At 40.2% G+C, this 27,374-nt stretch overlaps 1 protein-coding gene across 7 annotated transcripts in view; it reads right to left on the reverse strand.

Moving 5' to 3' along the window:
* Nucleotides 1-27,374, reverse strand: part of USP32 (ubiquitin specific peptidase 32) — a 61,749-nt gene that overhangs the window by 13,331 nt on the left and 21,044 nt on the right. For 3 of the 7 annotated variants that reach the window (XM_072916746.1, XM_072916745.1, XM_072916747.1), the window contains exons 3-16: nt 25,399-25,504; nt 24,770-24,888; nt 21,725-21,884; nt 14,275-14,406; nt 12,843-12,950; nt 11,970-12,085; nt 11,430-11,492; nt 9,870-9,953; nt 7,515-7,576; nt 7,304-7,406; nt 5,871-6,063; nt 4,505-4,680; nt 3,669-3,809; nt 1,948-2,107 (exon numbers count right to left, since the gene is read on the reverse strand). In XM_072916746.1, the coding sequence (XP_072772847.1) occupies nt 1,948-2,107; nt 3,669-3,809; nt 4,505-4,680; nt 5,871-6,063; nt 7,304-7,406; nt 7,515-7,576; nt 9,870-9,953; nt 11,430-11,492; nt 11,970-12,085; nt 12,843-12,950; nt 14,275-14,406; nt 21,725-21,884; nt 24,770-24,888; nt 25,399-25,504 (1,723 nt within the window). The remainder of the gene's footprint in view (nt 1-1,947; nt 2,108-3,668; nt 3,810-4,504; nt 4,681-5,870; nt 6,064-7,303; nt 7,407-7,514; nt 7,577-9,869; nt 9,954-11,429; nt 11,493-11,969; nt 12,086-12,842; nt 12,951-14,274; nt 14,407-21,724; nt 21,885-24,769; nt 24,889-25,398; nt 25,505-27,374) is intronic. The other 4 variants (XM_030287787.4, XM_030287785.4, XM_012568677.5 and 1 more) reach the window with 3 other exon arrangements.

The raw sequence follows: 27,374 nt of genomic DNA on the forward strand, positions 1-27,374 counted from the left end.
TAGCAAAACTTATTAGAAAATTGCTTCTCTGAGATTCTCATAGGAAATTAAAAAGTTCAATGGAGTTCTACAAGTTTGCACAATTCTTTTTGTCTCTTAAAGACACATTATGAGAGGCAAAGGGAATTTTCAAAATAAAGAATTTCAAAATTTCATTAGGATTTCTTTTTTGAGAGGATGTTGTAAGTAAAATATAAGGTACAAAAAACCAGCTTGACTATTTTTGGGAGCAGCATGACTTTGCTTCAGCTCTTCTGTAGGGATGAATGCTGATCTGTGCACATGAAATCAGCCTGGCAGCTCACAATAAAAGTCCTCTTAATAACTACATTTCTTAAAAAGTAAATTTCTCAAAATATCTGTGAAGACACCTGGGATTTCCACCAAAATTTTTCAACAAGCTCACACTTGCAAAAACAAATTAATTGGTCAAGATTGTTGCTCTTTCTAATAGGAGCTCATCTTTAAATAAAAGATTTGCACTAGAGATGAGACCAACTTTAAAGAAGGGGGCTTTTTTGAGCTTTATGTTTGAAATTCAGAAGCTTCCCATTCCTCACAAACGTGAAAAGCTTTTATTATATAAAAATGCTTTTATATACCTAAGAAGTGAAACAATTCTATTTTCACTGTTAAAAAATTACAATAAATAAGCAGCAAAACGTGAAAAGGTGCAGTATTACATTATCACATGCAATTTGACAAGAGAGTAAATGATACTTTATAAATCAGCAAAGCATCAATCTGTCTTCAGTGTACCAAGCAAAGTACTCAGTCTTTTTAAAAGAAAACAACATTTTCTGAGATTAGGGATCAGAGGATTAGTTGTAAGATTACAGCAAGAAAGCACATTTGAGAAATCCACAAGATTAATAACAGATTGGACAATCAAATTAGTGCAGTGCAAAATAATTCCAAATCAAGATCAAATTTGGTAAATGAGAAGATTCTTTTCATTGGAATTTGGGCATTTTAGGATGTCCAAACAAGGCAGTTTCCATTGGATAAGGTCAGGCAGGAAAGCTGAATTTGAGCAGAGGCAGTTTGTGCAGCACAACTCGATGGCACAGGCAGCTGCTGACTACACAGAGGGTCGATATCCTACCAAAGCAGTGAAAAATTGAGCATCTGCATCAGGGTTGTACCCACATCCTGACACTAGCAAGGCTGAAGGATTGAATTTTCAGCAGTCAGGTGAGCCCATTTTTGGACATGTCACTGTGGATGCAAATGCGTGTTCAAATGTTAATGCAGGGCTTCCTTTCAGCCTCTTGTGTGAGGCAAACTGGGAACTGGAGACAAATCCTGCAACATCTCAGCTGAAATGTGAAGCCACAACCTAAAGATTACTCTTGTTCAATCTTTTGGTGAGCATTACCACCACAATTATGACAAATAGATTTTAGCTGGGTGATTATACTTGGTATGTAATTGTCTTATATAAGTCTTCATATTCCATTCATTTCATCGCTCTCTAAGGAGCATGAAATAATTTTGGGCATCAAAGCCCAGCTGCCCAAGTAACCCAGAAGCAGTTGGCTGAGCATTAATTGAATTTATTGTGCCACTTTACTATCAGAGAGGCACAGAGGCACCTATTCCATGGCTACAGCAATCACTCCCAAAATGGGAATGCCCAGCTCTGGCTCTCCTGACCAGTTCAGCTTCTGCAGTGCTCATTTCTCACCCATAAGTGTGGCAATCGACTGATTTCCCTGCAAATGCTCCCTGCTAGCCCTTCCCTTGAGGAGAGGGCAGGGGAAAGCCCTGCAAATGCTCCCTGCTGCCTTTGAGGAGAGAGCAGGGGAGCCCTGGATGCTCCCGAGTGCCGAGTGCGCCGCGGGGCGATCGAGCTGGAGCACGAGCACAGCACAGGACGCTCCCCCAGCCTGGGCTGGCCTAGAAACTGCACAGGGCATGGTGGTTCTTGCTGCATTCTTAAGTTACCTCTGGGCAAATGCTGAGGGAACATTCTGAGGCTCATCATACCCATATTGACCCAGACGTTGGACTGCTGGGTGCGCGTGGCCGGCTGCTGCCGCAGGAACAGCAGGTAGCGAGGGAACAGCTCCAGCTCTGGCACGTTGGTCTTGCTGTTCTTGATCACCTGCAAAACACGTGTGGAACATTTTAGAGACCCACCTTGCAAATGTGGAGGGAATAGCAACAGGAACAGGAAAGATTTGATCATTAAAAAGTGATTAAATAATTAAAAAGCCAAATTCTTTTATGAGGAGACAAAAAAATCCGAACTTCTCATGGGGTTTTAGGCAAATATCCCCAGGAATGACAATTTCCTGATTCCTAAGCACTTTTTGGAGCTTATTAGCTTCAGGTTGTCAAAAGCAAACACCTAATTTAGTGCAGCATCGCTTTCTGCACCACAGCATGGAAAGAATATTTTTATAATTCCTGGAATATATGTGAATCCACAATGAACCTCATTAATTCCACTCAGTGTGTAGTACTTCCACATAAAAGTTTCACAGCTGTTGAAAGAACTGACAAATGCAGGATAAGACATTTGGCTTGAACTTTGTGAACCACAGGATTTACTTAAAACCTTCATATTGTACAAACAGGCTGCAACCTACTTCTGTTGCATTTTGCTGTGTTGACAGAAAAAGCTGAAATTACCCCAAAACATATTTTGCAGCTTTTCAGCTACCATTTCTACAAAGATTTTGCCACTTAGATCTGTCCAAATATACAACCAGAAATGGAAGGAACGTTCAGTCTTTTTGTGACCATGTGAAGAAGAAGAAAACAGCTCAAGCTGTGAGAAGGAACATACCACACTGAAGTGCCACAGTATTCAACTTCAGCTACAACAAAAACAATGGTGATGACATTTTCTGAGGGGAAAAAAAGCACATTACTTTGTGTATAAAGTGATGTGGCCTTTTCTGGATCATGAAAGGTGTTTGTTTCCATGGAGAATGTGTGGGAGGAGGTAAGGAGCCAGTGATTTTTCCCTGTAAAATAATTGTCTGCACTAGAGCCAACAGACCAAATTGTCAAAAATATAGAGCTAATCCTCTTCCATCTGTGACACTGCATGTTTATGACACCAACCACCAAAAACCTATTGCTACCAGCACAAAAATCCCCTTGTATCCTTTTCTTAAGTGCATCTCCTACAAGGGACTACCTGACACAGAACAAAGCAACCACTCAGTGGAATAAATACACTCAATAGAAATGGAAGAAAAAGTTCCCAGTGTTTCCAAGTGAGCAGATTCCTGCAGCTCCAGCTCCCAGGTGCTCCTGAGCAGCCATTCTGCCAGAGGAGAGTCCTGGCTTGCTCTTTTTCCTGACTCACCTACTGCCAGCTGCTTTTGAGCTCTTCCCCCAGCTCTGCACATTGTGTTTCTGTGATGCTGAACCTGAAGGAGCAATTATTGCCTTACCCCCAACTTCACAACATTCCAGAGAGAAGGAACAGGTTTTCAGAGCTGCAGATGTGCCACTTTTCGTTTTTTAGCTTTTAAACTCAGCCTTAACGGTGGGAGTTTTGATGCCAAGCCTTTTAGCTGACCAGTTTGTGGTGAGTTATTTTCCCCAGTTTGCTCTTCCAGACACAGGATGAAGTGGGAGATGACTCTAAGAGGTTACCTCGTGCCACTGGACAAATCTGGTTGTTAAAAAGGTCTAAAATCACAACTCACCGGCCTGGGCAAGGACAGGTTTGCTCCATACCAGTGGTAAAGTGCTCTCCAAACTGGTTCTGGCACCATGACATAGTCCTTTCCTTCCACCAGCTGTGGAGATCTCTTCAGCCTTCCACCCTCCATAGTTAATGATGCAGCCTTTAAAAAAAAAAGGGTTTTGTCACATCTCAAGTGGAGAAATGAGTACATGGCCACAATGATTTTAGTTCATGAACACTCTTTAATTATTAAAAGACTTCTAAGTAACAATTAGCAGCTGCTTTTCACACTGAGAGATGGTAGTTAAATGTAACAGTAATTAACGTTCAAGTCTCATTATTTGCTGGTTCTCCAAAAGCGTGTGCAGTATAAAATTCATGTGTTTTGCTCTTGTGTCCCCTACTCCAACAACTCTGAATGGAAAAATCCCATCTCTCAGCACTGCTCAGCAATGCTGCTGCTGCTCTGTGTTCCATTTGCACTCATACTGCAAAAACTATCAGTTTTGTTTTACTATATTGTTATGCAGCAGCAGTAAAATCATATTTAGATGGAAATGCTGAAGTGTTTGGTTATCAAAGTATTTTACATTTCATGCTGCAAGCTGTCTTTTCATAAATACCTTTCCAATTGTAAGAATATTTTGAATGTTTCTATTCTCACAAAACACAAGAGAGCTGTAGAAGCAGAACACAATTTTCCCTCTTAGAATTTGAGTAAGAAACCTAAATTTTGCTGTATGACAGAGCAGCATTGATCCAGAATAAAGCTGAAAAAAACCAACATATAAAAGCTGTGATAAAAGAGAGCTAAAATGTGCTTTTTCTCTGTTGCCATGGCTTGGCTGCCTGTACCTTGACTGGCTCCTGGGTGACCAGGGGCTGGTTATCAATAGCTCCTGGTTTCTGGGGGTTCAGCTGAAGCAGAGCATTCCCATTGGATCCAAGGAAACACTGGTTGTTATTGTCTGAAGTGTTGTGCTGCCTTGCAAAGCTCACCTCAGAGCCTGGGGTGCCAGGGTACAGAGTATCTGAGCACAAAGCGGGAGAAAAAACAGAAATAATTCAGCTCCTGATGCCATAAACCACAAAGGAATGAGTCAGGCTCTTGTATCCTTGTTTTCAAAAATACCAAGTTTGCTGCCCTGCATCCTGCAGTGAAACATGCAACTCTTCCACCTCCAGAGGGATAAATCTATTCTCTCTCAGAAAGGGATTTATAATTTTATAGTGTATTTTATATATTTTATATCATGACTACACAAACACAGCTCTGAAACAGCCTAACCAGCTTTGCATGAGCAAATGTGCTGAGTATTTTGTTGTCTGGATGTCTGAATACCAAACTCCTAAAAAACTCATATACAGAACTGAAGATATATCAAATAATGTCTAGTTTTATTTTTCCTTGAAAAAGCAAATGGTTTTATTCTTATAGAAGCTGCTTTGGTCATGCAGAACTAAATGGAAATTTCAATTAAATAAAAATAAAAAGAAAGAACCCTTGTCTCTCTAGCCTTTGTTTTCCCCATCCCCTATACCCAAAAACATCACAGTAATTTACCTAATTTCAATTTAAGTTATGATTTTAAAGTATCAGATGCAGCCTTCAGCTGCCTTACAAGAAAAAAAAAAATCTCCAATTCTCACAAGAACTCCTTGAAAATCAGGACTAAAAATCTCTTCTTTCACAAAGATGGCTCTTAGGAGCTGCAGAAACTCATTCAAATTTAAATCACATGCCCTGTAAAAGTACAACTGTGCTTTTCCTCATGGTTTTTTGCTGTTCCTTTGCATGGCAGAGTATAGGATCAACCAGCTTAAAATAACTTAATGTGAAAGTGGAGGTGGAGAAAAAAATCCACTCAGAAAATAAACCATAGGACAAAAAAATACCTTGAAAATAATTCTGGAAATGAATCCCAGCATAACAGATGAACTGCTGTGAAACAAGATTTTGTGCTTAGCTACCACAGACTAAAAAATCCTTTAAAAATCCTTTAAAATTCTAAAAAATTCTAAAAATTCTAAAAAAATATTTAAAAATCTAAAAAAAATCCCAAAAAATCCTAAAAATATAATTAAAAAAAAAAATCCTAAAAAAATCCTAAAAGCCCTGCAATGCAAGCTGTGCTATGTCTCTGGCTGGAGGGGTCCATGCAGTGTGCAGTTTTCCCAAAAGCTGTTCTACATTAAACCTCCAAGGAAATAAGATGCTTACTGCTGCTGGTGGACTCTGAGGCTTCTGAGGCAGTGGAAATATTATCTGAAAACTTTTCTTCTGGTGCACTGAAGCCATTAAGACCTCCCATTTTGTCTTCTCCCTGTTCTGGGGTATTGGCTGCAGCAGCTACCAGGGGATTCTTACCTCCACTCAAGACAGATGAAGGCTCTATCACAACTGGGTTTGCATCCTAGAGGTGGGAAGAAAGAGAAAAAGTTAATTATCAGCCAAGATCAAATATGTGTCAGTCAAACCAGCCACCAAAAATTCACAGTTATGTAACTGCCTTTGCACATCACAGGATTTGCTGAAGGAAAAATGCTTTCTACATGTACAAATAAAAAAAAAATCAGCAGAAATAAACTCCCAGAATTGTTGAAATAATCAAATAAACCATCCCGCACAGAGTCAGAATTCCAAAATTATTTCCCTACCTAGATACATAAAAATATACCTGGTTTTAAACAGCTGTAATTACAGACTGCAAATATTTGAAGACTTAAATGAGAAGACCAAGCACAACAACAAAATTCACATTTTTCCCTCAAACCTGCAGCATTTTCACAGAAATTCTGGTGGTTTTTGATTTTTGTTTGAGAAGTGCAGTGAGTAATGGCCTCGTGCCATTATGCAAAGGATTAGGGATAAAATCCTGTGCACATCTGAGCACTCACACCAGGGTAAGGATCAAATTACCTGGCATTTCTGGCATTTAAACCCTCACTTGGCTAATTCATTGTGCACAAAGAATGATGGTCATTACAAGGTTAGTTGTCTGAGTACTTTCAGCTATTTGTTTTTATAAAACAAATAATTTACTTATGAGGGCATAAAAACTCTTTTGAGAGGTTTATTTCACTTGTTTAGCCTGCAAATAATATTTATCTCCAACTACATTTTATTAAACATTCTGTATTTTGTACAATTCAGTAGTGCTTTAGCTTAAATATTTTAATTAAAGGGCATTAAAGAGCACCCTGTATCTAAAAAGTTTTAATACAGCTCCTTTGATTGGGTATTAGACTACTTTTTGCCATTGCCTCTAAAGCAAATTATAGCAATTTCCTCCTTTGTCTAGAAAATTCAGAGTGTATTTGTGGCCAAACCCAAAGTGGGCAGCTTTATTATCAGATGGATAAGAAAATGTGAAATAAATGCTCCTGTGAGCATGGTTTTTATTCAAAAATAATCTTAAGATGCAAGAATGATGAAAGAGATGAGCGTTTAATGAAATTACAGTGCAAAGCTCCCCACATAACAATGATTCAGCAGAACAATTATTTTCCACCAAGAGACAGGAGATGCTCAATTCTGAGCATTACTGGTTCAGCAGTCATTTTCTCCACACTGTTTTTTCCATCAACACATTCAGAAAGACAAGAAATCACTTCTTTAGTATAGATTGTTATTATTATTATTATTCTACTTACATATTTGACATATTCTTTCCACTGGTGCCACCAGGGCATAGCAATGAGAAACCAGTTGTGCCCTGGCTGGAGGCCATACCTGCTCTCTCTTTCCAACCAGCCTCTGCAGAGAGAATGGGAATTTTTAGCTCAAACAGGGAATTTCCAGATCTTTTGAAAATACTCAAAGGTGGATTTGAAAGCCATTTAAGCTTCTGAGCAAAGCACACACCTAATAATCTGTCCTTCCTCCTCTGGGGTGGCAGGTCGCAGTCCCAGAACTATGTGACACACCTGGGAAAATAAATAAATTCTTATTAATGGGCAAATAAAAGAAAATAAACAACTCAGATGAGACTTTCCATCATTTAATAATGGAGCAAGATTATTTAAAATTGAATAAATCACTAATAAAAAAGTCTTTTGAGCTGTGAGATTCCCAGCTTGTCCCCACTGTTAAGATAAAAGCACCAAGAATGTCAAATGCCCCAAGAGAAATGGTGAGGTGAAGAGCAAAGCAGTTTTCATTATTTTCAGGCTGTGACAGAGCCCAGGACTGCAGTGGGTCAGATACACAAATGAGGATGTCTGGGTGCGCTGGGGAGAGGGAATGAGGAACTGTGAGAGTGCAAGTGATTGGAAGAGGATGAACTAAAAGTTAAAAATAATTGAAATGGAAAAAAAAAACCTGGGAATGAGTGGTTCTAGATGGGATTGAAAGGGAAACAAGCACTGGAGAGGCTGAGGGAGAAGTTCAAAGCAGAGCAACCAACCCAAACCACAGCCAAAACCACTCTGCAAAGGTCAGGGCATTCTCTGGATGTTTGGTGCTGTTTTTCTCTTTTTTTGATTTAGTTTTGAAGTGAACTCGAAGGACAAGGCCCCATCTCCTGGGCAGCTGCCTGGCTTGGGTGGGGCTTTATTCCCAGTACAAACCAGTGTCAGATGGCTCCCACTGCACTCCCTTCCCAGTAAGGCTGGACAGGAGGAGAGGAGGGAAGGGCTCCTCAGGAACCTGCCAGGAGCAGGGGCAGCTCTCGACCCTCCCAGATGGTTTTGCTGCTCCCCCCATGATTTACAGCCTTCTCCTTCTGTCTCCTTTGAGGCTATCAATTTGTATCTCAGCTGGAGATTTCTAATCACTGCTAAGATGTCTTATTTAAATTTATATTTCAGTGAGAGACACCATTTCACATTTTGAATGAAACAAAGGCCATTAGCCAGGGGGGAGCAACAGATTTTCCAGCACACACAACACAGCTGGGTCTGGTGTTTCTTTTTAAATTTGTGTAGCTAAAATGAGATTCTTCAGATAAACCAACCCCTCTGCAAACAAACCCATTTGTTGACAAGCTTTCCACTCAGAATATTTGGCTTTTCTGTCTGCAGATGAGGCACATGGCGCCTCAAATAAATGCCCAGATAAATCAATGGCAGACTCTGCCCTGTGCTTTACACGATAAAGTTATCAAAAAAAAAAAAAAATTGAGATTAAAATCTAAAATGAAAACACAGCAGCTATGCCAGGAGGAAAAAAACATTGTAAATGAGACTTCCAATGAGCAATGTGCAACATTGGTGATGTGTAATCAGCATTAAGAGAGATTTATTACATCTTCATTCATTCTTTGTCAAGATTGCAGGGATATTTGTTAGTTCATCAATATTTAGTTATGAGGGGATATTTGATGCCAGACAGGTCAAAAATAAAGACAACCCTCCTGGAGAAGGCTGCAACTTCAGCAAACTTGATGTAATTAGAGATAAAATGAATTTGAAGAACTTTCTGGTGTTATTCTTTCCAGCTGTGGTGTAGCTGGTGGCCTCAGGATACTCTCACTCAGTCACCCTGAAGCTCTTGGGAAAGTATCATTCAAAATGCAATTTATAAAGTAGTCACAGGCCAATTAGGATTATTATTATTATTTAAACTCCAAGTATCAACCTCAAAGGAAAACAGGTAAGGAACAAACTGTAGTGGATGAAAATACTCTTTAGGGTTATTTTCTGCACAGAGCAAGCCAGAGCTAAAATATGGCTTTCAAGGATTTAGAAAAATCCAATTCAAGCTCAATTAAAACCCAATTCAGCACATACTTAATCCTCAGCTTCTGCAAGTGAACAGTGATAGGATATCCCAGCTTTCCAGGACTGCTTCATTAAGGAAGCAATGAGAGGCACCTTAGAGGGCCTTAACAGAAAATGTAAAGGGAAACTGGTTGTAAAATGAAAAAGGAAAGAATTGAAATTTTTTTCTCATTCCCTGGGTTACTTTCTTGGCAAAGATTTGCCACAAAAATCATTTCAAACACAGCCTTTGTCTAATGGAAAACATAATTGCTGTTGCACTCCAAATTTCATTTCCTGAGCAGTGCACCAGGCTCTCTTGAACAGATGAGGCTTTGGGCATGTCCATGCACTGCAAGAACAACAATCAAAGAGAGAATCTTTCTGCCACGGCAGCCCAGAGCTGCAAAGCCACATCCCCTCCTGTGCACACAAATGCTGATGCTGCACTTCATGGCCATGCAGAAAGCTCAGCAGTTAATTGCTGTAAATTACAACCTTGGATTTCCCCATAACATACCTGAAAAAGCAGATTTAAAAATTCATTGGCAAGAGCACTCTTCACACTCCATATCTGGTAGTCTTCCAGAGTAAGGTGTCCAAGCTGGAAGGGAGGAGAAGGAAAGGGAAAAACCATCAAAACATGAACCTGGTTCTGGTAAAATGCTCATTATCTGTCTGATGCAAGGCAGGACAAAACCAGGGAATTTATAAAAATTGGCATCTATCACTATAAAAGAAAAAAAAATCCAGTTCTAGCATAGCACAGGCAGCCTAGAGAACTGAAGAGCTCACAGTGCAGAGGGTGAGCAGTGCCCAGTGTGGAACCTCTCCATCACCTGCAGCCCCTCACACAGCCACATCCTCCTCTGAGGGTTGGCAAAACCAGTTTGGGTCAGCAGGTCCCTGTGATCTCCCCTAACAGCACAAATCCCATTCATTCCTCATCAGCCAAGTCACAGGGGGTAACACTGACCATGGCAGAGGGATCTCTGATTCACTGAAGGGATCACTCTGATTTTTTTATCTGGCAATACAATTCAGAGCCAATTTTACAGCACTGGCAGTTACTCTGCCTCTCCTTACAGACCATTTTCTCCAGAGTTAACCCAGGTCAAAGCTAACACATGAAAAGAGGTTAAATAATTTATGTAATTACTGCACCATCAGCTCTTTCCAGCACTACACTGATGATGCCACTAAAAAAATACTCTGAAGACTGAAGTCTCATTTTTTAACTCTTTGTGGAATCAGGACTGCTATACACTTGCTTATAAATTACCCTTTTTTTCAAGAAGCCAAACAATAAAAACCTCAAAGGATGAAACAGAGAGAAGCCACAATTTCCACTGCTTTGGCAATTAAAGAATTACAATAAAGTATTTGCCCACCACTTTGTTGGAGTACAAGCAGGCAAGACAACTATTCACACACATAATTAAGCGTTTCTAGACATTCTTTATAGTTTTTCATAAATTATTTATCGTTTCCAGACATTCTTCCCAATTCGTGAAGCAAAGGATGAAATAATGGAAGCAACTTCAACAATATTTTTTGTGGCAATCTCCAAATCTCCTATTTCCAAAGAGCAAGGAGGAGAATTACAGATAATTACAGATTTACACCCAGCTACACTTAAAGCACAATATAAACTACCAGGACTTTCTGCTGTGTCATGACAGCTCCTTCCATAGGAGGATAATGTGTCTTGACACAGCATAAAATATAAGATAAACTTCTGCAGTCTCTCTCAAGATCAATTTTAACAGGAAACAAAGAAAAGAAGTCAGGCATCAGATTTAAAACCAGTGTTTGCAAGCAGAGCCTTGCGAACAGTGCAGGCTTCCAATTAATTTCATCTAGTTATGCATTTTGGGTTTAGCTTTATGTATTAAAATGGCTTATAAAATTCAAACACGTTCTTTCACAGAACAACGTGGTAAATTTTAATGGAAAACTGACATTTCTTGAAAAAGATCCTTTTATTGACACATCTCTGTTCTAAAGAAAGCACTTCCTTATAAATAAACTGAAGATACTGGGGTATAAAAATGGCAAAGAAAGAACAGCAAATTCCTACCTTTGTGTTATCATGCACATGTAAAATATCTTCCACAATTTCAGACAAACCCATGTCCAACTCCTTCAACAAAAGGATTAGAAATCAGAGTTAAAGTCTCCCAGCAGGACGTGCTCAGAATAAAAATAAAACTGTAAGAGATGCTGGAACTCTCACTAATTCAAACCAAGGGCTCCCAGACAGAAAAACTGTGCTTCTGTACCTTTCTTTATACGAAGGAACAGACATTATAGAAAAACCATTGAGCTTTGGGTAGGTCAGAACACACATTTAACCAAACCTTGGGATTTGGGCAGGTGAGAACACATATTTAACCAAACCTTCAGATTTGGGCAGGTCAGAACACATATTTAACCAAACCTTGTGCTTGGGGCAGGTGACAGCTCTGCAAGGCAAGGGACAGCCACCTGTCCCCCTCCCCAGCTGAGGGGCTCAGGGGAGCCTGTACCTCACTGACCCCCACCCAAACAAGATGTACATTCCTCCTTGGGAAGGGTGGCTCAGGAAACAAAAGGAAACCAACCCCCAGACACCACTCACAGGTATTTTGTCTGTCCTGTTGTCTTTCCAGACCTCTAAAAGTGCCACCACCATGTCCTTGAGCTCGGTGCGAGACAAGACCCCATCGCGGTCCACGTCAAACACCTTGAAGCAAACTGAGGGAAAAAAAGGAATGACTTTGCTGTTAGAACCATTCCACAACTCTTTTTTTTTTCTTTATTCCTTGCAGCCCCTGAGCAGCTGATTCGGTGCTGACAGTTCTGAAGGGGGGATGCACGTGTGGAGGTGAGGAAACGGAGCAGCTGTGTTTAATAAACTCAAATCCACATCCCTGCAATCCTCTGCTGTGCTTGCTGATGGGACCTAGCAGGGAACATATGTGCATCCAGAAATTTCCAGGGAATTACAGCTTGGAAGTTGCAACAATGTGGTTTTGGAGAAGTAGGGAACAAAAAGTGTTTCAAAACACAGGAACCTTGCAGGGAGCCAGCTGGGAACTGGGCACTGAAAAGTCACAACATGCTATTTACCACAAGACAATCAAATAGGACATTTGTTTTCTATTATAGATAATGAGTAGCTAAGTGTTTGCACTTTCTATATTGAGATACACATTTCTGCCTCAAAATGCAGAACACTGGAAAAATCACTTCTGAAATGTAGTTTTTCCCAGTTAGATAATTTACATGGAACTACTGATAAGCTGTAAAATATATGAAATTAGGTTTAATCATCCTTTATAAAAGGAAACCTTAATATTTAAAATTCCTGGGTTTTTTTTTTTAACTTTTAAAGTCACTTTTCACAGACTTGTTCAGTGGAAAAAGAATCTCAAAAGGTGAAAACAAGTAAACCTCATTGTTCAAACTGAAAAACTGCTCCCAAATTAACAGTTAAATTTTGCATACTTACACTTCTGTCTCTCTGCCAAGGGTCCCCTGCAACATGCTGAAAGCCCACAGGAAATTTCTTTAAAATCTATGTGATTGTCTCGGTTTTCATCAAAAGCATTAAACAAACCTGCAAACCACAAAAGCATCTCCTGTTACAGCACCTGAGAGCCACCCTGCACCTCCACGAGGGGTTCACGGGGAACACGGGCAAGGAGAAGTACAAACACTTGTCATTTATTCTCATTAAGTGTAATAAGGGTAATTAAGCACTACTAAGACCATTTAAAGGTGAGTTAGATGTCTCAGGGATGGCTGATCCAGCCAGGGGTGGGGAGGTAATCAAGAATTCTGAACAGCTGCCTGCTCCTCACACCCTCCTTGTAATGACTGATGGAGAGTGGAGCTGAACCTGTATGGCCAGACCTTCCAACGTGCCTGGCAGAAATTCCTGTGCAAATCACTGAACTGCACTGCAAACTTGGCCCTCAGGTAAGAGCTATAGCCACCAGCCTTCAAAGCATTTAATAGTTCAAATAATTCAGCATTATTTATCCCATAACTTGTTTTTTTCTTTTTTTTTTTTTTTTTTTTTTTAGCAACAATGACTCCACAGAAGGCAAAGAATGACCAGAAAACATTCAAGTTTTCCCCCAGCGGCTGTGTAAGTTTAAATCGCTAAGTAGATAAAAGCCACTCAGGAAAAAAAGAATGTGGGGATATATCCCTACAGAACTGGACATAAATTCTGATTTTTTACCATTGCAGGTGACTTTCCCATTTGTTACTTACTGATGCCACTTGTCAGTAATAAAAGAATTACCAATACATTGGTAATAAAACAATCTGTCACCCCAGGACTGCAGAGTGCAAGTGGAATGTCCCTGAATGTCCCCATGTCATGCAGCAAATGGCAACTGGGCAACTCCAGTTATTACCAGAGTGACTTCAGCTGGACAGACCAGTTTGGCTGTCAGTAGAAATAACAACCTGCAAATCTCCTGAGCCTCCTGAATAAAATCTTCCTCAATTTACACTGTTAGGGAGGAGTGCTGCATTGGCTGCATGATTCACCAGCTGACTTGCACTGAGGTGTCATGAAATAGATGAAACTCCCATTTGTCAGTATAAAAATGCTTGGTTTTCCCTCATTCAGGGCCAGCAGTTTATTTTGTCTTTACAGAATCTTAAGAAAAAAAATTACTAACAACCACAGGGCACCTTCTACATAAAGTCTGACATATTTCCTGCCAACTGATAACAATGCAACACCTCCTTCAGCACTCCAGATCTCCCAACAGACAGAGATTTCCCCTCTTTTCCCAGTTTTCAGAACTCAGTGAAGTTATTCTGTCCCTCAGGCTGAAAGGACATTTCAGAACAGACACTTTCAAAGCCGTGACAGCTGGAAGGCAGCAGAGCAGCAGAGGTTCCTCCCTGCTCTCCCTCCATACCTTCACTCAGGGACTGATGGATTGGGGGGGACACTAAGGGGGCAAATGTCTCCAAATCGAAGCGTCCAGTCCTGGACTGAGCTTTCAGCAGCCAGTATCGCTTCTCCAGGTCGATGATGTCGGATTCTTCCACTGCAGAAGCAACAGAAATAAACCCAAATTACCTTCTTTGGCCACAGAATCCTCTCATCTATTTGCCATTGAGGAGTCACCATCAATAACAGCATCACAAGTGTCTAGAAACCCAGAAATGAACTTTTCCCACTGTTGGAGCCTCTTCATTTTTCACTTAAGCCTGTTTGGTGATTTGAACAGGCTGCTTGTATGTGCAGTGTCTTAATTTCCCTGGGTATTCAGTATTAAAATCCTCAAAAAAAGATGTGAAGTAGCATTAAAAAAAAAAAATCCCACATCTTTTATGGAAAATAATTATGTAGCACTTGGCTGCCCTTAAAAAACTCCTATTTGAAATTTTTAGCTTTTTTGTACAGTAATAAGGCTAAATTTTAATGTGGCATTTAAATGTTGTCTCTCAGCATTACTTTTTTCCAGATATAAAATAGTTTGCTTCACTTTATTATTTATACTATAGAATTATTTATAATTATTTAATTTACAGTAAATACTGGGGAGTAGTCACACAAGCCTACATTGCAGAGGAACTTAGAAGGCAATTTAAAAAGGAGAAAAAACGCAAACCCAAGAAATAAAACAAGGTGCTAAGCAAGGATGGATAAAAATAGCCAGAGGAAGAACTTGTTTTCCTTCAAAACATTCTATACAAATGCTCTCTTTATGCTTTATCCTTGAAATTAAATATATATATATGTATAAAACAAGATTAAATTTCTGCCCAACAATACTTTTAACCTTTTTACATATGCAAGTGTGTCACAACAGTGCTTTAGGTCAGTGCCAATTAATTGGTTCTCAAATAGATCTGTAATGACAAAGCTGTCTATATTAAGAAGCACTATATGTGATCTCATTCCCAGATGGTTCTGAGCCTTTAAATCCATGCCAGTTTTCTAATAGGTTTAACTTGAGCTATTTGGCCTGGTTTAGTCCAAAGAAACAATAATAATCCTGTGAGGCTTAAGAACTGAAGGGCTCTACCTCAAAAGTTGTGTCAAATTGAAATTTTATTGATTTCTTTGCCCGTTTCTGTCATTAGTGGCAGTAATTTACTTAAAATAGTAACTTAGGTAACCTGCAGTGAGTATGAAGTAGTGGTAACTGCCCAGCAGGAGCATCACATGATGCACCAAAACTTACACAACCCTTACCCTCAGCAGCAGAGAGAGTGGAGAAATCTGGATAAAATATCTGGAGTTGGAGGAGTGGAAAGGGTTTGCATTTTCCTGTAAGGTGTTTTTAGACAGCCCAGCAGGAGAAGAGACATCAGTGACAAGTGTCCCTTCCCTGTGTGCCTTCAGAGCACAGGCAGAGGTGACAACCCCAGCCCCTCAGGGCATGGCTGCCAGCTCCTGGGCATGCACACAGGGAGAGAAGAGCTGATCCAGAAGAAAAACTCATTTCCTTTCTCCTCTCCCCTCCTTCCCAGATGGATCAGTCCCCTGATCTGTTGGACCATCCCCTGGCTCTTGGCTGGGGTGTAATCACAGAGTTATTTGGGTTGGAAGGGACCTTTAAAGGTCACCCCAGCCTCCTCCATGGACACCTTCCACTGGATCAGGTTGCTCCAGCAGACCTGGCCTGGAATGTTTCCAGGGATGAGGAATCCACCACCTCATCACAAAAACTTTCTCCCTCACATCTACTCTCAGTTTAAACCCATTAGCCCATGTCCTAGCACCTACTAAAAGTCTGTCCCCAATACAGGAGGAAGCAGCAATCCAAATTTAGGAAGGAATATTATTCTACTAGAAATCTAGATAGAGGAATAGAGGAGTTATTTCTTTAAAGATCAGCACACAGAAATATCACAGATGTAAGGAGAATCCCGGGGCTCTTCCCCTTCCCAAACAATGGGAGAGGGGAGGTTGTGCTGTCATTTACAGGAGTTCCACTTCCACCTTACTGCTCTCATTAGCAAAAACAAAAGCATTATTTATGTTCTCTTGTGCATGACCATGTAAATCACTTTGCTTCCTTCTAATCCACCTCTGTAAGGAGGAAGAATAACAAATGTGTGAGCTGCACTTCATTCTTCAAGCGATGCAATACTGAGAATATTCAAAAGCCAGCAGGAAGCTAAAACTGTCCTCACTGAAGAGTAAATACGCAGAAACCTTTCTCTGGCAGGTGCAATATTTATCTTTAGTAATTAAGAACTGAAAGAATATTTTGTATAGAATATTTTGAATATATTTTGAAAAAATAACTCTCAAATATCTATAGAAGTTAGTATTCTGATCTTTTTGCTTGTACTTCACAGATGTTTCTACAGTGGTAACTCCATTGTTTTATTATTTCAGCACAGAAAATAAAAGTTATCAGAAAGCATTTTGACTGTGTTTCTGTTCACAGTGGTTGAACTGACATCATAGTCACCTAAAGATAGAGAATTTTCAAATAATCACCTTTAAAAGAACAGCTGATAAGTGTTAGCACAAGTGCTACATTCTTATTCTAGCCCAAATGCACTAATTTTCTGCACAAGAGCCAAGCACTTTAGAAAGTAAAACCATGTAGTAAATAACATTCTTAGCACTGATTAGCCTTACACAAATCAGGTTAACCAGGAGTAAAAATGTGACAAAAGAATATTTCTCATTGACAGCTATAACAAATCGCAGCCCAGTGCACCAGAATAAATGGAGCAGCATTTCTTGGATTGCAGCACAGGGAAGTTCAACTGCAGCTGAGCAGCAGCTGTTGCATAATTTGATTTCTCCAGACTAAGTTTTCACATAATCTTGTAAATGAGTCTCAGGATATGCAGTGCACCATCTATTCCTCCATGAGTGCAAACCAAAAAAATCTCTGGCAATTTATGATTATACACATAATCATATTTGTTACTGAAGTTAAATGAAGCATGGGAAAGGCACAGTACACTCAATACCCAAACATATCAATGTGCATGACAAAACTCCACATTCCACAGAGGTTTTGTACAGATAAAAGATTTTATCTTTTCAAAATACATACTTGTTTCCCTCATGGCTGTTCAAATCACATCAAACTGTAAATTGGGCTTTCATTCAGATTACTTAAAAGGATGTATTTTATACACATGATATAGGCCAAAACCTCAGGACACACAGGCTTTCTAGGCCAAGTAATTATTCATTTTGCTAATGAAACACATGATATGATTATTTGAAGTCACATGGACATGAGACACCTGAGAAATTTAAGCAGTTTACTACCACATGCTGATTTATGTCTCCCTCATCACTTGCCCATTAGAAATACAGAAAACTTTCAGATCTGTGAAACTATTAACACATTTTCTTGTTCAATTCTCTGAGAATTAGACCAATATAATCAGAGGGATGATAAGTACAAATGAAGCACAGTCCTCTTCTTGTAAAGGAAGAACAAATAAACATTCTCGATCAAAATATAATCTAAAACTGTAAAACTTCTAAAAATTAGTTAAATTTAGAACGTTGATCAACAGCCAGGTGCATGGCAGTGATAAACACTAAACACCCATGTTAATGCCATTCCCACAAAATGCCCCTCTAAAATATTCCATAGATACCAATCTATGAATAATCTTCTGCCTTAAGATTTAAAAGCATGCTTGCATTTCAGCCACTGTTTATTACAATTCTTTATAGGACCAAAAATCCCCAAGTATTCCACTATATGACGAAAATTCAATATTTACCCACCTATGGGTACAATCCTCTCTGGCTCACAGCAGCAGAAACATACCATATTCCCAACATTTTACCAGGGCTTGGATTGCTTCCCTGCTCACCATGACGTGCTCCAGGCAGCCCCCAGCCCCTGCTGGCAGGGAGGGCTCTTCATGGCCAGGCAGGAGCCCAAACTGCCACCAAGCACTGCTTCTCACTAAAAACTCTCCTTTGTGCCTTCCAAATTAACCCCCAGAAGACTCTGGGACTGAGAGCTGCTTTGCAAGACATAAAATAGCCTGGAACTAAGAGGATAACAAGTGGCAAAACACAGATTAAGTGACACCAAGGCTTTTACTTATTGGCCTGGGCTGATGTCAGACTTTCATCTTTGTGCTCTTCCTAATTCAAAACAAACACACAGGGAAGGGAAGGTTAAAAGCTCAGCCAAGAGAGATCCTTGAGTGTGTGTCAGACGTGGCCACCCAGGTGTTCATGCAGCAGAATAAGGATTATCAGTGCCTCAAGGTGGGAACAGGGAGGCATCAAGAGCACAGCTCCTCACAGCACAGGAGTTCACACGTGGGAAAGGCAGCACAGAATGAAACCAGCCCTCCAAACACAGAGCCAAAATCTCCAGGATTGTCTTCTAGTGCCTTCCACACATGCCTGTTGGCAGAGTGGGTGTCCCAGCTCCAGAAGATGGATTTAACAGGCAGCCTTTCAGTGCCAGCAAAGCAAAGGGATCCCCTCAGTGCACTCTGCTCTCAGCCTCCCATCTCATCCTCCCACAGAGCTGACAATCCCAGCTCTGGCACAACATTCCAACACGTTCAGCTTGGATTTCGTGCTGTTTCCCAAACTGCCTCTTCCATTTCAGCCACCCTGCCTACTAACCCAGGGCTCCTCTCATTTACTGCACTGAATAGTGATAAATGGATATTCTAAAATAGGATTATTTGTACTGATTGCAGTCATAACCACACCTCGGTGGGTGAGAGCTGTCAGAAGGAACTGCGTGAATTTTTCTGACAACACGGGAGTCTCTTCCATTCAAAGGGGAATTTGGATGTTATTTAACGAGAGCTCAGTGACACAAGAACTGGGTGACAAAGAAGTACAAATTAAACATTCTGTCAGTTCAAAACCAGCACCCTGATGAACAGAATTATTTTCCCCATGGAAAAGGGCTGAAAACCTGGGTGTCTAAGCCCACTGCGTGACACTGAGTCACACCAAAAAGGCACATAAAAAAGGCAACCTGCACCTATGCTGCAGCAGAAAAAACATTTCCAGCTAAATGAAGGAAATCAATGAGGTGTCCCCTGAGTCAGTGTGACAGAAATGTGGGATTTACAGGCTCCACCACAGTGCTGTTCAATGTGATGGCTTCAAAAATACAAATTAAATTAATTTAAATGCATATGATCATACTACAGGACTGAGAAAATCCAAACTACCGCTACCTGGTCATTCCTCAGGTATAAGACAAATCCACATCCCTGAAACTGCTTTTTAGGAACAAAGGCCAGTTATTTTGGCAGCTTTCAAATAAAATTATTCATATTTCTGATTTAAGTGAAATGGAACAAAACCTGATTAAAAGCAGCAAGTGTGTGCAACTTCCTGTAACTTTAAAATTTCATTTCTAATTATGTGTTGAGAAATGTAATTAAAGTCATCTGCACACCAAAAACAAATGCTATTTACAAATGAAAAATTAGTATTCCTTTGTTTCCCTGATAGACTGGCTCATTAAGCAAATTTAAATGGAGTCACTGATGCCTTGCATGAAATGGGGGCTGTTTCTAAATCAAAGGGAATAACTTTCCCTATTTTTATCCCTGCTATTTTTTATGGCTGTGACATATTGTCCAAGAAGTTGGATGGGAAGCAGAGTGTGAGGTAAGGCTGGGGAGGGGGGCCTGGGGCTTGTGCCAGGAGATGCAGCAGGACTCAGAAATTCCTGATTGCACCAGGGAGTGGCACAAATTACTTTGCATTTTACAACAGAAGAAAAGGAAACCTTTCCCTCTTTCTCTGTATTATGGTGAATGCCTCAGTTTACCAAACATTATCTCACTTCCTGCTCCTTCCAAAGGCAACCATTCTCCCAGGAAAAACACGAACAAGCCTTCAACAGCTCTCAGTGTTTTACACATTCAGCTGTGTTAAAAATACTTCTGTACTGAATTTCTTACTCTTTGGAGTGACCTGATTAGGCTGAAATTAATTCCAAGTGCTCAAGCACTTACATTTTCCTTAGTTTTGCATGTGTTGGATGAGATTCCTACACTGTTGTAAATCACAAGGGAATTCAGTAAAATTTAATTGTATCTAGAGGTCCAAACATAACTGTCACATGAACTTTCCAATTCTGTAGACAATAACCACATCAACTCCATGTATTTTTGGAATTCACCGAAAAGTTCAATCCCAGCTCTGACATGATGGTACCAGTGACAGAGATATCAAAACCAGAACTGAGAACAACAATAAATATTAAACAAAATCTATTAAAACAGCAGCTGTTACATTTAAATTATTTTTTTATTCCAAACCTCAGTTTCAGTATAAATACACTACCTGTGAAAAGCCCAGTAAAAACTGTTGTGAAATTTTCAATTTCAAAGCATAAAAAAGAGCAGATCTCAGTTTGACACAGGTCAAGATCTTTCCCAGAGCTGAAATCCAGAACTCTCAGAGGGTTGGGGTTTTTTTCACATTCCTCTTTCTCCAACTTGTCTGTGAGACCTCAGAATATTCAGTGGTTTTCTGTAACCTCAATGTCTCCTTTCAGCCTTTCATATAATGCAAATAAATTACCTGCTTATAAACTCCTGACTTCATTATGCATTTTCATTTCAGATGGTCAGAAAAGAGTTTGAGTGCCCATATTTAAAACCAAGAGGATAAAAAGGGTGTGTTGCTTTAAGTAACTCACCCACGAGAGGATTAAATGCCACACTGACACCTGTGAGGAAAATCCGTGAGAGCACATGAAGCACAACCAGACTGCTCAGATCCCTGACACCCCCACAACCAACTCCCTCCTCCCAGGGATCCTCAGGGATGGAATGGATGTTTGCACTACACTGCTACATCAAGTGTCATTTATCAGCCTTTTGGTTTTGGATTTAATTTAAAAAACAGCTGTTCCTTCTTTTACGTTAACATAGACATAAGGAAACACTTCTTCTCTGGAGACAGTTCCTGAGGATGCTTCTCTTTAGTTAATTCTACCACATGCCAGGAATATTATTTATTTTACTGGAGAAGCAAATTAAGAGGTAACACTTATTTTTGAAACAAATATTATTTTCTCAAGTCTCTGAGTAGTTTTACAACCTACTATATAGACCAAAAATAAACCCAGTATTACCAGCCAGCCACTTCAGAAGATACTTTTTTTTTAAGCTTGCTTGGTAGCAAACTTCTACAGAAGTGTTGTAGCCTCAGCATTATTATCTCTTAAAAATAACAACCCAGTGTCCTTGTACACAACATTTGACATCCCAGCACAGAAAGCAGAGAACAGATGAGCTCAGAGAAGGAATTTCTCTCACTGAACCCAGCGTGGCGGAGCAGGGAGATTCAATGAACAACGATTCTGCCTCTGAACTCTGGCAGGGTTTTTTTTTTTTATGATGTGCAGGACAAGAAGCACCTTTACTCACAGTGTGTGACTCCAGCCAGGGTCTGGTAGAAGGTTGGGGTGTCACTGTCATCAGTGAGGGTCACGTAGACCCCTCCTGAGAGCAGCCACCGCGAGAAGGTGAAAGCGTCTTTGTTGTGCAGCAGCCAAACCCTGAACTTCTCATAGTTCACCTTCTCACCCTGCAAGAAAAACCAGAAAATGGGAGCTGTTTTTCTCACTGCCAGTAAACAGGAACCATCCAACTGCATGAACAAAAAATTGGGACAATCTCCTAGAAAAATAAGTGCTAATGTAATTTTTCTGCTTGGAGCCATGCCTGTTTTTCCCTTTCCTTTTGAAACAGCAATGGGAGGGAAATTAACTTTAAGTTCTCTCTGCATTTTAGCCACCTACTCAATGTGGCCTTTGGAAACTCATTTACTCTGAACCTCAGGTGAAAGGGATGAAAAGAAAAATGGTTACTTGCAATTCAAAAGAGCAGAGGTTATTTTGCTGAATTTAAATGTATTATTCTAGATACCAGCTCTGCTGCATCAAAAAAACAGGTGCTATAAAATCATAAACATTCTGTTCTGTGCAGATATACAAACAACAGAGAAAAATCAGATTTGGGAATAAGTGATGCTGTGATTAATTACTGCGGGAACATGTGGACTTTTTTGCCTCTACTGACCAAAACCCACACTGGAGCATAAAAGTGAACATGACATTCCCAGGATCTCCTCACTCCCTGTCTCCTGGAGCTCCCTGTTCAGGAACACATAAAAAATACACATTCACACAATTCCAGTGCTGTTTAAACCATTTCTTTGGATCCTTGCCAAGCTGTGGCCATGAAACCATAGGGATCAGCAGACTAATTTCTACAGGACCTACAAAACTACCTCAAATAAAAGCAAACCCATTATCAGTAGACAAACTCATTATATGGAGATTCTCATCTCCAGGGGAAATAAACAGGGGTCTGCAAAGTGGAAGAGGTTTCAAGTCATTGATTATTTAAACTCCCCTCATATCACAGACCATTAAACTTCACTGAATTACATCTCTACAGAATCCAACAATTTGCATTTGGCCAGAGTCTATCTGCAACTGCCAAGTGCAGAAAATTGAAAATTCACTATATTCCCTTTGCCAGGCTGCTCCAATGGTTCATCACCAGCACTGCTGAAACATTTGCTTCCTATTCCCATTGCAGGGGGCTGTTTCAGTTCCAGATACTCATTCTTTTTATGCCTCTTTTTCCAGACTAAAGACTTTTATATTTTCATCCAACAAATCACAGACTGGTTTGGGTTGGAAGGGACATTAAAGCCCAGCCAGTGTCACCATGGGCAGGGACACCTCCCACTGTCCCAGGCTGCTCCCAGCCCCATCCAGCCTGGCTGTGGGCACTGCCAGGGATCCAGGGGCAGCCACAGCTGCTCTGGGCACCCTGTGACACAGCTTCACCTCCCTCACTTTGATTTCTTATTCTTCCACTTCTCCAACAGTTTGGATCAAGAGAAAAGAACATTTTCTCACTCTCTGTTCCACCCTTTCCCCTCTACTTTTTGCACTGCTCTTTGTAAAGGCAGCAAGAGCTGGGTCATTAAAACTCCATTTTCCCCTGGGAGGACAACGAAGAGGAACAGAAAAACTTTGGACTGGAGGAAGAAAGCATTTGAAGGAAGTAATGATTACAGCTGAATTATGATGGGACATGAGCAATGCAGTTATCACTGAAGTTTTTCCCTGTATTTCAGAAACAAAAGGGAAACACAGATATATTCTAAAGCTTCTATTTCTAGCTGAGTACATGCAATAATTCTGATGAACAGAAGTGCCTATAAACATCATCCTTGAAATCAAAGCCATCCTCCACAAGGAAGCAGGAAGGCCCACAGCAGGAACATTAAACTTTCTCACTCTCTAGCAATGACTATGGATGATGAAGAGCCCAGTAAATCCTGCTGAGTGGGTTATTACACTATTTTCATTTTAAAGGAAAAATCAATATGCAGCATTTTCTTGAACAGGAAAATGCTCTGAAGCCCAGATTGATACTCATCTTCCTGCAAGGCTTCATAAAGTATTTCTGGATTTCTTGGACAGTGTGCAATTAACTTGTAGGGTGCAATTCATCACACCACACTGATGGGAAATTATAAATAGGCAATGGCACCGAGGGTCAGCTCCAGAAGCTGGAGGGCAGTGGACTCAGGATTTATGGCTGCAGCCAGGACTCAGAAATGCAATCACTACCTCCAAAGCCAACAGGACACCAGGGCCAGATCAGAGTCTGGCTCAGGCACTGCCCACAACCAGAGCCATCTCCAACAGAGAACAATAAAATGTGAAGTAATTAAGTAACCTGATAGCCACAATTAAAGCTTCCAGTCAATCTGGTCAATCCTTTTGCCAGAGGAATGTACAGTGATATCTCCATTTTGCTGGTCTTAGTCATCTGATAAGAAGGCAAGCAAAAAACCCTGAAAATTCATCAGGATCCCTGGAGTTAAAGAATCATCTATGAATATAGCAAAGCACCAATGCCCTGCTTTAGAGGAGGACTTCAGCAAGCTCCATAAAGATTACATCTCTTTACAACTTAAAGCATAATTAAATGTTGTAGCTCCTGGCAGAAACAATGATACAAAAGCAATAATATAAAACTATTATTTTGAAGCAACCATGGCTGTCAGGCATTTTTAAATCCAGGATGCAGATTTTCTTTCTTCTCAGCTCTGTGTTCTAGATTTCTTCCCTGATTGCAATAAAATGTTCACACTAATGACTAAGTTCCCACCAGCAATATTAGTATTTAAATTTACCTGATGACATCATTACCATTGGGAAATTATCTCTTTCCAAGGAGTACAGAGAATGCCTGCATTTATACACCAAGTAATGTTCTCATCAATATAAATTACATGAAATACCACAACACAAAAAACCCATGAGCTTTTACCCCATTTGAACAAGGTCAGTTTGTTCCCATACGTGCATGAGTATGAAAAAGAAGCTATTTAATGTAATCTTGACTTTTTTGTAGCTGCAACAGGAGGAAAGGTACATGATATACCTCAGAGAAACATTTCTTGAGTGACTCTGGGACTTTCCCATCAACCACATGCAGCATCTTCTCCATCTCTTCACGGACAACATAACTCCCAGATTCATTAGAGAAGAGGCTGAAAATATCTGAGGAAATAGAAATATGTGTAAATAGTGACATTTTTCAAATGTAAGGTTTATAACTGGCTGAGAATTTGAGAATACAAAGGCTGTGCAACAACTAAAGGGCTAAAAACTTAGGCTGATCCAAGTTCAATATAGGTCCACAAGGTTTAGGTCAAGACCTTCCTTTTCTTTTACCACTCTAATCAAAAGAAGAATGAGTATTATCAAGTCAGATTAACAGAGGAGACAAAACAACAGAAGTCAGTAGGCAGATGCTTTCATTTTTTTGAAAAATATCGATGCCATCCTCCTTCCTTTACCCACATACAGAGACCATCAGGCTTTCTGTAGGATCCCAACACTGACATTCATGATGACTTGGCAAATATCTCATTTTGATAAATACAGAAAACAAAAGTGCAACTTAATTTCCAAAAATACAGCTAAAAATGGTTGAAAAAAATCCCATCTTCACTGTCATATGGTCATATTTTACACTCACAATCCACTGTTTGAAGTTACATCACTTACATTTTGTTTTCTCCTCCTCTCTGCCTCTTGTGAGTAGAACTAATCCAACTATCAAGTTATTGAAGTGCAGCCCTTTGGATATTCCTCCAAATGAACAGTAGATAACCTAGAAGAATAAAATAGAGAAGCTAACCAGAACCAGGGCAAACAGAGATGTCAGAAGTAAAACCAGCAGCTTATAACTGAGGTTCCATCTTACATGGTTTTTAGGCTCATCACCCCACATTCAGCTAAAGACAGTCCACTAATTAACTGTGTTACCCTTTTGTAGCTCTTCTGGTACCAAACAGCCTTTATTTAGTGAAACACAGGCAAAAGTCATGAACAGCAATATAAAAACTCCTCCAGCGAAGACACTTCTCACTTGCTCCTGGTGGTGTTTCCCCAAATTTCTTTATCAGGGCTGCAATCTCCTCCTGGCTGGGCTCTGATAATCTCAAAGGCATCAGGGGATGCAGCAGGAATCCCCAGGAGCAGGCTGGCAGCAGAGAGGGGAGCCCCAGAGCCCCGTGAGTCACTGCACCACCACGGGGTGGTTTCCACTACAAGTCAAAATTAAGCCAGGAACTGGGAGTGCCCAAATAAAACCAGTCCTGAGCCTGGCAAGGTTAGACCTGGCCAAGCCACACAGGGCTGTGGTGGCAGGAGGGTGAAAAGGGAACATCTGACACAGAGTGGCTACACCAGATTTACTGCTCCTCCTCAGCAGCGCTGTGCCACCTGCAGAAATCCTCTCCTTGTCTGTCTCTCCATCCATCCATCCATCCGGACTACTAAAATCTGTCTGCAGGCATGGTGATGTCAATCCATGCACAGCAGGATCTCATTCTCCACAAAACACCCTGACCCTCGCTTCCATCCCACCCTGAGACACATTTCATTTCCACATCAGCCTCTTCTGTTCCTAAACTTTAATCCATTTACAAATGCTTGAAGGGCTGAATTCTGAAAAGTGAATTTGTGCTTTATTTGGCCACAATTGTAGAGGCTTCAAGGCAGAGATTTGAATTCCACACTTTTTATGTCTAATCCTTCTGTCTTCACCAAATGCCTTCAAGGCTACACCATCCATGTGAGCAATTTACCTTCACATTACACTGCAATCATTACTTTTTAAAAATATGCAGCTAAAATATCCACTCACTTCTGCTGAACTTTGCACATCTCAGCTGTGAGACCAGACGAGTACCAAATATTACATTTATACATTATTTCAACACAAGCATTGCTAATGAGATAAACAGAGGAAAGGAATTCTATGGATAATGTCCAATGTATCAGTATTCAATATATGGAATTGCTGGCATTGTTTGGAGTTTAGCTGCTCAATCATTCCTTGGGAAGAGTTTATAAACACTGAATAGTCATGTAACACATCATTTCTCCCATTTTTTCACATTGGTGTGGCATTTGGAAAACTTCTGATAACATGCACCATCAAAATGTGATGCAATTTTGTGTCTTCCAAAATGACTTAATGCTGTTGCAGCTTTCCTTAAAACAGCCACACCCAGGCAGAATCACAGCAATCTGCATTTCAGAATGTAGAATTTACTAGCATTATAAAACACATAGTACTTTTTAAAGTAAAATTTAAGCCTGACATGTTCTGTTTCATGGGCAACTGAAGAATATAACAAGATTTAAAAACCAAAGCTGGCTCATTCTTCCCACCACCTGAGCAGCTTTCCTGCAGTTTAACAACACTGACCATCTCTAAATTTCCTTTTATTATCATCTTCAACTCCATTCTCCCAAGAGATCCTCCCAGGACATTACTGTCCTGAATATTTAAGAGATGTTTTGTGTGCAGGACAATAATCCAAATTGGATCAAAGTTCCGCTGGTTTCAGTTCTCTGTTTCATGTCCAGTTTAAAACTCCTGTGTTTTTAATTTAACAAATTCCTGAAGGCCTCTCACTCCCCAGATATGAAAAACCATTATTGACAGCATGCAGAGCACACAGCCCAGCTCC

Source organism: Taeniopygia guttata, chromosome 19, assembly GCF_048771995.1.
Source record: "Taeniopygia guttata chromosome 19, bTaeGut7.mat, whole genome shotgun sequence".
Lineage (NCBI taxonomy): Eukaryota > Metazoa > Chordata > Aves > Passeriformes > Estrildidae > Taeniopygia > Taeniopygia guttata.